This window comes from Capsicum annuum, chromosome 2 (genome assembly GCF_002878395.1).
Source record: "Capsicum annuum cultivar UCD-10X-F1 chromosome 2, UCD10Xv1.1, whole genome shotgun sequence".
In the NCBI taxonomy this organism is placed as follows: domain Eukaryota; kingdom Viridiplantae; phylum Streptophyta; class Magnoliopsida; order Solanales; family Solanaceae; genus Capsicum; species Capsicum annuum.
This window is the reverse complement of record NC_061112.1, coordinates 115,870,756-115,885,982: the sequence shown is the minus strand read 5'-3', so window position 1 is coordinate 115,885,982 and position 15,227 is coordinate 115,870,756. Positions and strand designations below refer to the sequence as shown.

Below are 15,227 nucleotides of genomic sequence, written 5' to 3'. Positions count from 1 at the left end.
CAAAACTCGATCTCGACCCAAGACTCAACCAAGTTACAAGTTAGTGTTCGGTCTTGAAATTGGACTCAGGACTTCGAGTCAAATTAGGTCTTGAGGTTTGGGGTTGGGAATAGGTTTCAAGTCTTGAGATTGAGATCTTAGAGTGTTGTCTTGAGGTTGGGATTTGGATCACGAGGTCGGGATTGAGCTTAGGATTGGATATGTAGTCTTGGTATTGGGATCTCAATCTTAATTTTGGTCTTGGATTCGAGTCTCGAGTCAATGTTGGTATCGAATCCTAGATCAAGATCAAAATCAAAATCATGTCTCGGGTCAATATTGGGGTTGGGTAGGGACATAGGTTTGGGTCCGCAATCATCGTACTTGCCAAAATTATACTTAAATTACTAACCAAGCATTAAAAAAATAAGTAATAAAATTATTTTTCATAAAAAAATATTTTCCTTTCATATTGTATACACCCTAATAAATATTTTATTCTCCTTGAGTAATCATATGAATTGCCAAAATCCAAAGTTACTACTATTTCACGCACATCCAACTATTTTGACATGGCTGAGTTGTACTACTTCCCATGACAAGCCAGACTGTCTGCATCTGTTTGCCTTCTTTTCACCCCAATTACCCCCAAACAGCTGTTCCAAAATCTGCGGCCAACGTCTTTCAATAACCAATTCAAAAAAAATAAGCTTAAAAAGCAGATGAAAAATTAATTATTTTCTTCATTTTATTTTACATGACACATTTTTTTCTAATTCACTCAAAAAGTATCGTGTTAAATAATTAAAAATAATAAAATATTAAATTCCTCTTTATCCTTCACCATAAATATATTTAAGAATTGATTTAGCTAAAGTTTTAAAATTATTTTTTATTTTATTTTTAAATAGCTTTGCCGCATAAAATGAAACGGAGAATCAGAAAAAGATAAGTATAAATAGTGACTCTTAAAAACATCACATCATACAGCCAAGCAGTTTTGTGTTTTGTGGTCTGCACGTAGAGAGAGAGAGAAAGAGAGAAAGGGTCCTTTCTTGCTGGAACACGGGATCCTTTCAATTTAGAAAAAAAAAATCTGTGCTGACAAATCACAAGCCTGACCTGCATTTTTCTCTGTAAGTATTTTTTGGCCATTTATGTAATAGATCTATGTTGTTAGAGATGTGGGGTTCTGAGATTCATGTCTTTTTCTGTTTTTTTATGTGTGGATTAAACGGTGAGTGAATGTGCATTGTGGATTTCATTCATGGTTTGTGAAGAAAAATTGGTTCTTTACATGTAAATTGGATTCTTGAAATTCATGTTTTGTTGATGCATTGCTGCTGGCCTGACTATTGTATTGCCTACCTTTCAATTTGTTTGTATGGGCGGAGTTTAAGAAAGTAAAGATCCTAATCTAGATCACCCCTCCTCCCCAATTTATGGGGTCATTTTGTCGAATTGTGTTGGTTTGGGGTATCACCCTCTAATTCGACTTTTGAATCTTGTGGCCTTTTTAAGTTAAATATGTAGAATGTACCTCAATGCCTTTAACCTCGCGGTCTTAAACAAATTGAAGTTACCTGGTATCTTCCCATCTGTCCCATCGTTCATGGAGAATTACTTGTTATACGTTCCTGGTGGGAGGTGGCAGGCATCTAGTGGATTTTGTTAAGGTGCACGAAATTGACCCCGACTCCATGGTTATTAAAAAAAGAAAGACAAATTGAAGTTAGAATTAAGGAGTTGCTAAAAAGGGAGAAAGACATTCTTTTTGAAACGAACCTATATTTAAGACAAATAAATTGAAATGAAGGGAGTGATAGTAGCTCAACTTGGAATTGACATAAAGCACACCTACAAGCTTACCAGTCTCCATAACCTCAGCTTCTGATATAATTCATGATGTTAATTTAAAGAATTAAAGGCTTATGATTTTAAGACTGATCCAAGTACGTAATTATGAGCAAGTTGCTTTTGCATAATTTATGACTTTAGGTTCGAACAATATCAAATATAATGTGTGATTTTAACTAATCAGTTACATTTTCTTTCTCGTTATCCTTATTTTGGTCAAACAAACGTGAATACGACAATTTGAAGTTTATTGGAGAATGCACGAATCTCCTCTGCTTGTAAAAAGTAACTAGCAGGACTCTGCAAGTATATGTAACTTCCTGATACATTCATCTAATTTTTGCAAAGGAGATCATTTTCGAGTATGCCTTTTATCCAATGTTCTAAGACTGATATACTGAAAATCTGACGCATTCTTGATTCTTCTATAAACTGGCAACAACAACAAACCCAGTATATTCCCACATAATGGGGTCTGGGAAGGGCATAATGTACGCAGTCCATACCACTACCCCCGAAGAAGTAGAGAGGCAATTTCTTGTGTTATGAAAATCAATTTTTTGTGGTTGATACTTTCTCCAATCTTTTCTCTGGCTTGTTTATTTACAGTTTATGGTTCCTCTGAAGCTCTTACCATTCTTTCCTTTGAAAGATAGCAGCTTGATAAATAAGACCAGTTCACCTAAGCTATTTACAAGATATTATTAGTAGTTAAGAACTGAAAAGAAACAATCAGAGCTGCACCATTTTTTTTGCCATTGTTTGTCTATTCCCCGGTTACCAATAACTTCCTTATTTCCCCTTTAAATATTTTGGTTTTCCTATTTTATGTTAGTTAAACTTCAATCTAGTGAGAGCAATTTACTTTCACTTTTACTTTTGGATCCAGATACTTTGACATAACAAAATCCCCATTCTTACTCTTGATGCTTTCCTTGTTGAATTTTCACCTTAAAGCAATTGTCAAAAAAAATAAAAAGTTGACCTTTAAGTTTAGGAGCTACTTGGGATAGGTCAAATGCTCAACAATCATATGAGACTTATTACTTCTTTTTCTTGATTTTCACAATTACATTTAATATCATATATAAATTACATGCATCCAAGGTGTGGTCTAGCGGTTCAATGATGTGCGTTGAGCTCCATGAAGTCTCGGTTCAATTCCTAACGAAGACAAACTCTAGTTGATTTCTTCCCATCTGTTTTAGCCTTAATGGACAGAGTTACCTGGTATCTGTTGCTGGTGGGAGGTGACAGGTATCTGGTGGAATTAGTTGAGGTGCACGTAATTTGGCCCGGACATCATAGTTGTTAAAATAAATCATATATAAGGTAAATGATGTTTGCTCGGTCAAAATACACTTGTTTCATTTAAAAAAAAAAAAGAAGAAGAAGAAGAAGCGTACTTGTGCAGTTTACCAAAATTTTCCTTGAAAACAGTTGTAATGAAGTAGGTGAAGGTATTTTTGTTTGAGTTAGTAGTCCTCCCAGAGCACCCTGAAGTAAATATAGCTTGAAATCTTGTCTGGACTTAATGATGAAACTACTTGATTAGTGTAACTTAAGTGCCCAAAGAGATAAAATGACTCACCAAGTGCCAAGATGTGTTCCGAGTAAAATTTTTAAAGATAAAATCATCAAATAGTTCCTTATGGGTGGCTATATGATCTGTCTTCTGTTTTCTTTATTGGAACTGTTCTCATCTTTGTAGGTGCTCTTGAACTTCTAATCAAATATTTCATGTAGAACCATATCTTAGCAGCATTGTAACTACTTTCTGTTTCCTTTGCTATATCCATCAATTAGCTGCTGTGTCTCACGATGGTTGCAGAAGGCTTCAAAGTGGATTTAGATAAACCACTTGTATTCCAGGTAAAACTCTACAGTCTACACCGTATATATTTTTTTTCCATCCTATTTTATTTGATACTATTAAACATAATGAATTCAGAGATTTTCTTAACTACAGTTCCTTCTCAAATTTATCAAATAATTTTAAAAATTATTGCTAATTATAAAACGTTGTAATTTACAGCCACCTAATAGTTGGGACTATGTTTTAGGGGGTGTTTGGATTGACATTATTTAAGTAGCTTATAAGCTAAAAGCCTTAAGTTGGGAGTAACCAACTTTTGACTTTTAGCTTATTTATGTACTTTTTAAACCTTAAAAAGTGCTTAAAAACATTTTTTGTCTTTGCCAAACACCTCCAGAAATTAAAAAGAGCTTAATAAAGCCATAAACACTAAAAAATACGCCAATCCAAACACCCTTTTAGCCACAGTAATATGTTTACTCTATGTATTATACTTTCTAGGGGTCTCTTTGAGATATATATAACTACAAAACATATAGCATATTCCATTCACTCCAATCACATGACACTCTTTCCATTTTGGGTCATTTCATGGATGGTACAGAGACGTCTGTACTTATCTTCAAGAGGTTACATGATATTCAGAAGACTTCTATTTAAAAGACTTCTATTCTTTCCTTCATTATCGTGCGTATTTGATGGAGTTCTGTTAATAAATATATTCTACACATTTTTTTTCACAGTTGAAAGAATTTCAAACTCTTTAAATATTTTAGCTTTTGACCTATGATGCTTTCTCTATGAAACTCACTTTTTAGTGATTAGTCATTACTACTATTTTCATCCACTCTCATTAATATATTGCACACGGGTGAAATTCACATCCTAAACTCCATGTCCAGTTAAGCAAGTGCATTCACTAAAAATGTGGTGGAGGGAGTACTTTTTGGTAGTTTCTGAATAATTTATAAAGTTGATAAATTTATGTTAAAATATCTGCCGAAAAGTAGAATATTTGACCCTCTTACTCCACAATTCGTCATTTTTTTGGGATGCTTGATGTATCTTTTATTTAGATTTGCACACGTGTCTTTAAGGTTTACCTTCTGTCCCTTCATCTTCTTTGCTGCTAATCATCAGGGCTTTTCATTATGCAATTAAGATTATTCCAGTATGAATTAGCAGATATATTTGCCTTGTTATTTCTGTCATTATTGAGCTCCATAAGGCATTTCCTTTTTCTATGTAAAAGTACTCAGAAAATTAAGAAAAGAATGACAGAAAAGAGGTAGAAAGGAATAAAATGTGGTGATGTATTTCCTTCTCATGATTTTCGGATGGAAATTATTTATGGTTTAACTGTTGCAAGCTCCTTTTGTTCTTCCTCTCCTATTTTTGTTCTATGAAGTTTTTGCAAACTCTTCTTTGTCATGTCTAACAGGTTCCTTGGCCCAAACCATTCCCTTCCATTCCTGTCTGAAATTAGTAAATAACTTTCTTATTACCACTTGTATGTTTTGACTTCTCAAATGTGCTCTCAGGTTGGCCACCTTGGGGAAGCTTATCAAGAGTGGGTTCACCAGCCCATTCCTACCAAGGAAGGTCCTCGATTTTTTGAAAGTGATTTTTGGGAGGTACTGTTACAGTTAGAATTATTCATTTTTCTTTGTGCTTGAATTTTCATTTGGCATACGTGTCTATGCAAGACAAGATTGATATAAAACTTTCTAGAATGCATAACATACAAGTACCCCACCCCCACATGAGATATTCCTTTTCACATCATCCAGCTATGTACATAAGATATTGATTCTTTTTATCTGTGAAACAGTTTCTGACTCGCACAGTTTGGTGGGCAATTCCAACCATATGGCTTCCAGTTGTGTGCTATAGCATCTCCACATCTATCCGTATGGGTTGTACTGTTCCAGAGGTGGCTCTGATTGTGGCTTTTGGCATTTTCATCTGGACATTGATGGAATACACTCTTCATCGTTTTCTTTTCCACATCCATACAACTAGCTATTGGTTAGTGCTCTCTCTGTTCTTTTCTTGTAACCTGAGAAGGGAATGTATCATGTTTGCACTTCTTGTGCCTGACGTTTCCCTCTGCTTCAAGTTCTTTATTCCCGTACGCTTAAACTCATGTTTTGTTATAGGGGAAACACCTTTCATTATCTTCTTCATGGCTGTCATCATAAGCATCCCATGGATGGTCTACGGCTTGTTTTTCCTCCTGCTGCAACAGCTATTCTCCTTGTACCAGTATGTTGGATTTCATATCTTAGCATCGTCTTATATTACCTGCGAACCTTTTGTTCTTCCAGAAAAATTATAATTTCATACAAATCTAAAGGTCTAAATTTCAAATGGTTAAAACCACGTTTGTGAAATAAAAGATTATTGTTGCTTCATTTGGTTGTCAGAGGTCAAACTTTGGCAAAGCCCTTCTTATCTGCCTAATAAATGAAGAAAAAACACTAAAAAGAATTATCGCTTGGAAGGTATACATCAAGATGTTGCATGAATCTACCTGAAAATCCATATGACTAAATTTAGCTTGATTTCAGATGAGTCAACATGGCCAAAGCAACTAAAGGGATTTGATACTCACATACTTCAGTAGCTAGTCAAAGTTGGTAGTTTATGTACAAAATGTTGCAAGTTGAAATCATTAGTTCTTTTTATTTGCTTTTCGCAAGTGATTTTGACCACGACTATACTTAACGCTGAATTGTGCAAGTACGCTGAAGAACAATGACTATTTGCTTTTCCCACAACTTTTGATACTGTACTTTGTAATTGCAGTTGTGGAAATTGGTCAAATCCCTAGCAACTCCCACTGCTGCTCCTGCTTTGTTTGGAGGTGCTTTATTAGGCTATGTTATGTATGATGTAACTCATTACTACTTGCATCATGGACAGCCAACAATTGGAGTGCCTAAAAGTCTTAAGGTAAGACGATATGTTTGTTAACACCTATCTAACGACTTCATCGTGGTTATTTGGTTAGTTTTTTGTGATGTCTGTTCTCAGGTTGATAAATTGTCAGTTTGGGAAGATGCTTTTAGATCCCTGCTGGTTTCTTTAGTTAAATTTTTGAACTAACAACTGGAAACTGTTATAGCGTTTGCAAATTATGTTAGTCATTTGTGGTACTTGAGAGTTGAGACTTTTTTCAGGTTATAATTTGTGGCTCAATCTTTTCGTTAGGGTAATATCTGCCTAGAGTTTGTCTCGGAGACGGGACTGGGGTTGTTTTGAAGTGATATTTTCATCCCAATTATGAATCTTGAAAAGGTGCTGTGTCCGTAACTTGTTCTGTGATCCTAACCGGTGATTTTTTCCCTTGTTTCACAGAAATATCACTTGAATCATCATTTTCGTATTCAGGACAAAGGTTTTGGCATCACCTCCGCTTTCTGGGACAAAGTGTTTGGAACACTACCACGTTCAAAATCAGCCAAGAACAGATGATTCACTTTTGATAGGAGAATCACAGCATCAACCGCTATTTATTAGAAGCCTATAATTTCTTTTCCTTTGAAATCCAGTTCCAATTTTTTTATATGCCACTATATTCATGTTACAGTTTAATTGGAAGTTGGCATTTCAGCCTTGTGACAGCGTGTGTAACGGTTACATAGCTTGGCGGCAAAACATTGTGTTCATTAGTCCCTCTAGGTTGTATTTATCTTCATCATTGGGCTGTATGTTGGCAAACTATTGAATCTTGTACCAGTTTGGCAATAGGAAAAATCTGATGAATGCATGGCAATTCTTTTTCCCGGTAGAGTAACTTGACTAACTAGATTTTCAATATACGGTGTTGAATTATTTTGAAGGAGAGCTTTGGAATAACTGGTAAAGTTGTTGCCGAGTGTCGCGGGTTCAAGTGGTGGAAGCAACCTCTTGCAGCAGGGCAAGGCTGTGTATAATAGACCTTTGTGGTCCGATCCCTCTCCGAACCCGGTGCATGGCGGGAGCTTTAGTGCCTTTTTGGTTTTGACTTATTTTATAAGGTCGTTAATGGCAAAGTGCATTATCATGCAAGGAGGTTCCTCTTGTACGCTGATACTGAGCTCTCCACGTGATATTTCAGGGCATAAACCAAACTTTTGGATTGAAAGAAACAACAACAATAACATATCTTGTATTCCCACAAAGTGGGATCTGGTGAGGGTAAAATGTACGCAGTTTATATCACTACCTCCAAAAAAGTGGAGAGGTTGTCTCTGATAGACCCCCGGCTCAGGACAAAAGACAATAAACAAGTGAGAATATACAAATGTGATTGACGTGTACTGGGAATACGCTGGTATGTTGTTGCAAATGTGATGGAGTTCTTTGAGTGGAATATATTGTTTATTATTATTATTAATAAGCTTATGTATCATGAGGTATAATGTTGTTTCATGCCTACCCTTCTCTCTCCTGTCTTTTCCCCAATCACAATCTTGCAATTGCTACAGAAGAAAGAATACAAACAAAGACTATGAAAACAAAAGATACTTTATATAGAGTTAAAGTTGTTGCCTTTTGGTGCATTGAAAAGAAAAAAGAGGAAAAGGAAATGCACCATAGTTGAACCTTTGTCCCCCTCTAATTATAGTGTTTTCACTTTCTACTTCACACCACCTTCCTCCATGATTTACAATTTAAACATGCCTTATTGAAACATTTGTTTAGATTCCTTTAAATCATCCTCTCTCCTTCTATGCTTCTTCCCAATATCTATTATTTATTTATAAATCGATACGCGTGACCAGACATAAATTAGTCTTCAGTCCCTCTATATTATTGTCCAAGATCATGTCATGTTTCAACAGTCCAACACTATCATGTCTTGACCCTTGTAATGCTCTTGCTTCTTGTCTCAGCTTTCTTTAGGATTTTGCTCTGGATTTCCCCTATTAAAATTCCTCAGATACTGAAGATTTTTATTGAGCCTAAATTTTGATATTTCCAAGCATGTCTTTTCCATGGAAGAAGTTGAAGAAGACAAGTATATCTCAATTGGTAAAGGACCATGTTTGTTCTCACACTCCTCTTATGGTGCAGACTGGTTTCCCCACTTCCCTTGTGCATCTTTTGGTCAAGAATCATCAAAGGTTCATGAAAACTTCCAAGAAAAAGAGGCCTCCGTCTCCACTGGTGGCTGAGCCCCCTTTGAGCTCTCTATCTTCTATGAGTTTGCCTTTATCCTCTCCTTTAACTCCGCCTCCCCCGGGGCGTTGCACAATTAAGAGATCCCGGTTAAAGGGCTGTCCGGAAATAGGTGAAAGAATTGATCTTGATGAAGCTGTTGATAAAGATAAGGTGTTAATAGCCCTTCTGAAGATCTTTCTGGTGGTGGTTCTGGTTTTAGGAACAAATAAGCTTGTGCTGGGAATAACCATGTCAGCATTCTTGTTGTGTTTCTTTGAATATTCGAGAGAATGCGTCTATAGATTGTGCATGCCTTGTGCAGGAGCACAAAGGAGTGAAATGGTTGAGATGGAAGACGAGGAAAAAGATTGTGTTTTTAAGGCTCCATTGGCACAAGAAAATCTAGCGAAACCTCGTTTTTCTGATGTTGCTAAAATTCATGTTCTAAAGCCCCCTCATGAAGAGGAAGTTCAATGTGTTATGGAGAAAACTGACGAGTCCAGTAGGGGTAGCAAACTGAAATCTCATAAGTTTGAGATGAAATCCAAGATGAAGAGATTTCTTGCAAAGAATTTAAGAAGGAAAACAAGCAAGCAATTAGAGAGTCAGGTGATATCAATAAGGGAAAATGAAGAACTTGAAGATTTCAATGATTGTCAAGAAAGCTCAGAACAAGTGTTTGATGCAACCATAGTTAAGGTAGATAGTTCAACCAGAAAAGTGCAGAACTCGGCAAGTATTGTTCTCCTTTTGGTTGTTCTAGTTGGCCTTACCGGAGGCCGGACATTTGCGCTTGTGTTTACGCTAACATGGTGCATAATGTCCAAACAAGTTTTGCTCATTTAGATAGTTTAGTTATGCTTCTTATGAAATGCTGATCATTAGTCTTGGTGGAATGCTCAACATTTGGTTGGTTGATCACTTAGCTGCTGATTTTGTATTATGTCTTGTAAAGTTTCTGATACAAAGATTAAAATTTGTCCATCAACTAAGCTACTAATATTCACAAAATGCCCAAATTGAATTGCTACCTACACTAGATTTGAAATATGCTTTTTTTTTTTTTTTATAATTGCATAAAGGGAGGAAGGGGAAAGAGGAAGGGAATATTTTGGTACTAATGGAGTTTGAACCCTCCATCTGTACCATAAGTTGTTGGTATGGTTTTAGATGCCCAACTTTTCCAACCATTGTTGTGAATATTTCATTTATGCTTGGAAAAGTTGGCGCACTAAATTTTATTTTTAGTTTTAGTTTTCTACACAATGTCTCATATTCGTATGGATTTTAATTAATTTGAATTTATAATCACGTAAGGTTTATTAAAGGTGGGAAATACACAAGGAAACTTATGCCTAGTGTCCCCCAAAATATTCGATCTTAAAATTTTGTTTCCAAAAGTGTCTGATCTTGAATTTTTGTCCTCGCTTGATAAATTTTTTAAAACAGAGACTTTGATAATAAGTTATTAACAATTTAGTATGTATTTGTACAAATAATGTAACAGAAAATATATAAAAATCTAACAAAAATAATAACAAATAAATAAAAGGGAAAATGTTGAAAAAAATATTAAAACATTAGGAAAAACTTTCCAACATATGAAATAACTTTGAAATTGATAATTTCCACGTTTATTTATAACATAGAACTTGTGGTCAATTGTACATGTTCACTATCTTGAAATGTTTTAAAGATAATTTACACAAATACACAAACTTAATAGACATAACTATATAAAATTCTTCATCTTTTAAAATATTTTATAAAATCTAATATTTTATCTTTTTTCTCTCGATACATATTAAATAAACAAGTAATATATTGACATTTATTTAGGAGAGTAAATCATGAGAGAAAAATTCTTAAATATCTTAAACAATAAAAATCAAATTAAAAAATTTTCATTAGATGTTATCATTTGCAATTTACAATATGGTTCAATTTTTTTCATCTCTATTAATCTTGTTTTCTTAAAATTTTGAAATTTTACTATGTGTTTCATGTTGACAAACATTCATATTCTTTTAAAAAATCTTCATACTGTAAAAGCTAAAAAATCTCATAGTTTTCAGAGAAATCATAGCAATGACGATGACAACTTCAATGGCATCACCCTTCTGTCTGCTGCTTGTCAACCCTTTAAGACAATACTCATTGAGAGAAAAAAGGAGAAATTGAGCAATGATGCTAGATTTTCGATGAAAACGGCAGCAAAGACAACAATCGCAGTGGAGGAGTTGTTGGTATATTTAACTGCTTTTCAAAGAAGGTTGAGAGAGTTAATGGGTAGTGGTGAAGATGGAGAAGAAGATCACCTCATTAAAATAAATTTCATGATACATACGAATGTATCATCATGCATATGTATCATAGTAAAAAAAGTATTTTTTTATTCATGATACATATGAATGTAGTTGCATACTAATGTATCATAGTATACTAATTCATATATAATATGAAGTTTATTAGTATTTGTTCATGAAACATGGGAATGTATTTTTGTGCATGAGTATCATAGTAAAAAAAAAGAGAGAAAAGATATAAAAGCACCATTGAAGTAGTCCCGAATTTGTAAAAAAATGCTTTAACTCTGTGGGTGTTCTATTACCCCACGAAATCAGTTCTAACGATAACAAATACGCACTTTTTACTCCAGTTGTGTTCTCATGTTAGGTGTGTGTGTCTCACCTCCTATTTATCACTTTTTTCTATCTGTTTGATAAATGATCGGATAAAAACTCAATTTTTTCACATTTTAATTCATTTCACTCTCCATTCTCTTTTCTTTCTCCGATGAATCTCACCGCTAAGAAAATTCTACGGTCGCCTCTTTTTTCTTTCTCTGCTGAATTCCACGACCATTTCACTCTCTTTTTACTTTTTTACTGCTTGTTTTTTTCAATGATTTGTGTATTTCAAAAAATTTTAAAATATCTTCACTTCTCCAGCATAGTTATATATTTTAATTTTTTTACCGCATTTAGAAGTAGAAAGTGACACCAATTTTTTAACATAATGAATTTTAGTCAAAATTTGTTTCATTTATATTTCCAGTTTTCTTTTTTTTTTTTTTTCAATTTTGGTGCTCATATCTACGCTTTATTTTCAATTTTGATTGCATTCAAGTTAGACATTTGCTCTGTTTTCTTGTTTTCATTTGTTGTTGTGTTTGAAGTTGATATTGTGATAGATCTATAGTTGAAAATTGATGAATTCTTTCTTTCTTCTTGTTTGGAGAAGATGAGTTGCTATCAATGGAGGTTTTGAGACTATTAATGGAAGTTTTGAGGATGTAGATTGAAGAAAAAAAAAATTTAATTGGTAATGCTACGTAGTAGCTTTATACTGGGGGTATAATATAATGCCACGTGGCAGTTTTATATTGATTTAGGGGTAGAATTTAACCATTCATGCGCCCTTTATTCGTTGGCATTACACTTGCTCTGAAAATGCATCAAAGTGGTGTATTTATTGTAGTTGAAATTAGTTTGTGGGGTAATAAGACACCCCCACAAACTTTAAGTGTCTACTTGAAAATTCGGGACAACTTTGGTATTGCCTTTTATATCTTTTCTCTAAAAAAATATATATTTTTTGTTCATGATACATATGAATGTACTTGCATGTGTGCATATTCATCATAATGCAAAAGACTGTATTTTTTTAAAGGCATAATACATATACATGACCTTAACTTGACATCAAATCACATTTATGACCTACAACTTTGGATGTACACAGATAGACACTTAAACTTGTATAAAGTTAACAAGCAGACACACACGTCCTATGTGGCATAATACACGTAAGATATCATGTCGGACAAGAATTTGCCACGTATAGGACATATATGTCTACTTGTTCAACTTTATACAAGTTTAAGTGTCTACTTGTGCACACCCAAAGTTGGAGGTCATAGATGTGATTTCATTCCAAGTTAAAGGACATGTCTATGTATTATGCCTTTTTTTTTATTCATAAGACATATGAATGCATCTACATGTTCATGTAACAAACTTATCAACTTTGTATGTATACAGTGGATTAGCATGTGTTTATGATACATATGAATATCTATTCACATAACTATATTATTCTTGATATTAAAGTCCATTAATTTTTATCAAAATAAATTAATGTATCAATCACAAGTATCAAATATACATGCATCATGCATATGTATCAAATAGAGGTATAAAAAAAAAGGATATATATAGGAAAAAGTCATCAAAATCACCCTAAACTATACTCAAAAAATCACTGACACACTCAAACTATTGTGACGGCCTATTACTCACTTATATTACATAAAAGTGAATTTTTTTTCCACCTTAAAGTTGATGTGTCAAAAAATTAAAAAGAAAAAAAAAAGAAAAACGTGTCCTGGAATCAAATTGAAGCAAAAAAAAAAAAACGAAAACCACTTCTTTATACATTCTCCATGGATAATCTTCTCTACTTCTTTTTCTTCTTCATGTCATTAATTTATCTTCTCTAACGTTTTTCTTATCAAAACCACTTCATTTTCTTTCACTAATCGACTTTTTATTATAACCATTCTCCGTCTCGAGCTCGAACAAAATTCGCAATACTGAGGGATTTGATGATGGGTTGATGAAATTGATGGTGTTATGTCTCTTATTTTTCATAATTCACAATAAAGTTGTTGTCAGTTTTGGTGATGAATGTTGGGTTTATGATTATGGGTGTGATTAATTCTGATGGTGATAACGATAATGGATCTGGTGGTGAATAATTTAGCAAAATAATTTGGCGTGAAAATAAAATTTTGATATGATTATTATTGTGAATTTCAACATTGACAGTGATGGTGATTTAATTTCGATAAACATTAAAATCTATTGATATGGTGTGATTTTGATGTGAATTCAATAGCAGGTGTTGAATTTTTATAGTGATTTTTTTAATAATTTTTTATGGCGAAAATAATTGTGATATCATTTCGATGATGAGTTTGGTTATGGGTGTTGAATTTTATGGTGGCTCTTGCAATTTTTAGTGGTAATAATGGTGGCGATATGATTTCGATTTGTAAATTTTATGGTAGCAGTGGTTGTGGGGTGATTTCGGTGGTAAATTTAGTTGTTAGTGTTGAAATCTATGGTGATGATGATATGAGTTTGGTGACGATGCGGCAATGGTGGTGATTTAGTGGTGGGTTTTGATGATGAATAGGGAAGAAGAAGCATTGGGGTGACTTAGACTTTCTTTTTTGAAAATTTGATATAAAAACTGATGTGGCAGTGACATTGTGATTACATATACGCGAGTGTGTAACATCTTCCATCGTGTGACTGGTTCTATGTGTGTCATGATGGAAATAAATTTACTTTTAAATAGTATAGGTGTGTATTAGGTCACTCTAATAGTTTAGGTGTGTCTCCGACTTTTCGAATATAGTTTAAGGTGAAAATGATGACTTTTCCCTATATATATATATATATATATATATATATATATATATATGTGTGTGTGTGTGTGTGTGTGTGTGTGTGTGTGTGTGTGTGTATGTATGTATGTATGTGTGTGTGTGTATGCGTGTATGTATATGTGTGTGTGTGAGACAGAGAGAAGATCTAATGAAAAGTTTTAAATTTTAATCTTTCTTCTATTTTAGATAGTTTAGAGATTCTCTGCCATGATTTACTCTCTTAAATAAATGTAATTATGTTGCTTCTATCAAAGACGATACATATCAAGGCTTAAAATACTTATCACAAAATGAGATTTATGAAATTTTATGTAATTTAAAAATTATGGTAAAAAATGCTAGTAGCTTCTTAACTTATGAAATTTGTGTAAGTTACCCATATTTTAAATGTTTATGGTATTGGCATAAGTTAGAACTTATATCTGATGAGCAACATATCTAAGTTGTAACTTTTGGCTATGAGGAAAACTTCTAATCAATTATGCAGGATCACTAACTTAAAATGTCTTAGAAGCAAAGTTAGAACGTTTGCCTTATGAAAAAAATTTGTCAAGAGGGTTTAAAATTTCAAGACAATTCTTATGGAGGCCATTTATACAATATTTTTCTTATAGAGACGAATATCAACACTAACCTATTTTAAGGCCTTTTTTTCTGAACTTGACCTGATATGCTCCCTACTAAAATACTTTCTATACGTAGGACTCAAATTTAAATATATTTAGTTAGAATTAAGGATATGATATTCATTGCACTATAACCCACGTAATCTGATTAGAATTTAAATTTAATAGAATTAATTTTAAATTTTTAGCATTGAATTTATTGACTTATATGTTCAGATTTAATATTTCGTTTGACATTTTAATAAGTTTTCATGTCTATATTTTTTGCATTAAATTTATTGCCTTATGTGTTTAGATCTAAAATTTCTTTTTTGATAACAAGTTTTATGTCTATACTTTTAGTATT

The 15,227-nt window shown here is 33.4% G+C and overlaps 2 protein-coding genes across 4 annotated transcripts; both read left to right on the top strand.

The window, feature by feature from the left end:
- The first annotated feature begins 577 nt into the window (after window positions 1–577).
- LOC107859057 (dihydroceramide fatty acyl 2-hydroxylase FAH2) lies at window positions 578–7,430 on the top strand. Of its 3 annotated transcripts, none has more exons than XM_016703936.2 (7): window positions 578–1,115; window positions 3,643–3,708; window positions 5,194–5,286; window positions 5,484–5,680; window positions 5,812–5,917; window positions 6,461–6,607; window positions 7,013–7,430. In XM_016703936.2, the coding sequence occupies exons 2-7, from the start codon at window positions 3,658–3,660 to the stop codon at window positions 7,127–7,129; spliced, it is 711 nt and encodes a 236-aa protein (XP_016559422.1). In that variant the 5' UTR covers window positions 578–1,115; window positions 3,643–3,657; the 3' UTR covers window positions 7,130–7,430. The 3 variants fall into 3 exon arrangements, with proteins under 3 accessions (XP_016559422.1, XP_016559424.1, XP_016559423.1); XM_016703938.2 differs by lacking the exon at window positions 7,013–7,430 and adding an exon at window positions 6,866–6,953 and having other exon boundaries at window positions 920–1,115; XM_016703937.2 differs by having other exon boundaries at window positions 962–1,115; window positions 3,548–3,708.
- Window positions 7,431–8,623: 1,193 nt separating this feature from the next.
- Window positions 8,624–9,646, top strand: LOC107858011. Its single transcript, XM_016702757.2, has one exon. It carries the CDS (start codon window positions 8,624–8,626, stop codon window positions 9,644–9,646), a length of 1,023 nt encoding a protein of 340 aa, XP_016558243.2.
- The last annotated feature ends 5,581 nt before the right edge of the window (window positions 9,647–15,227 follow it).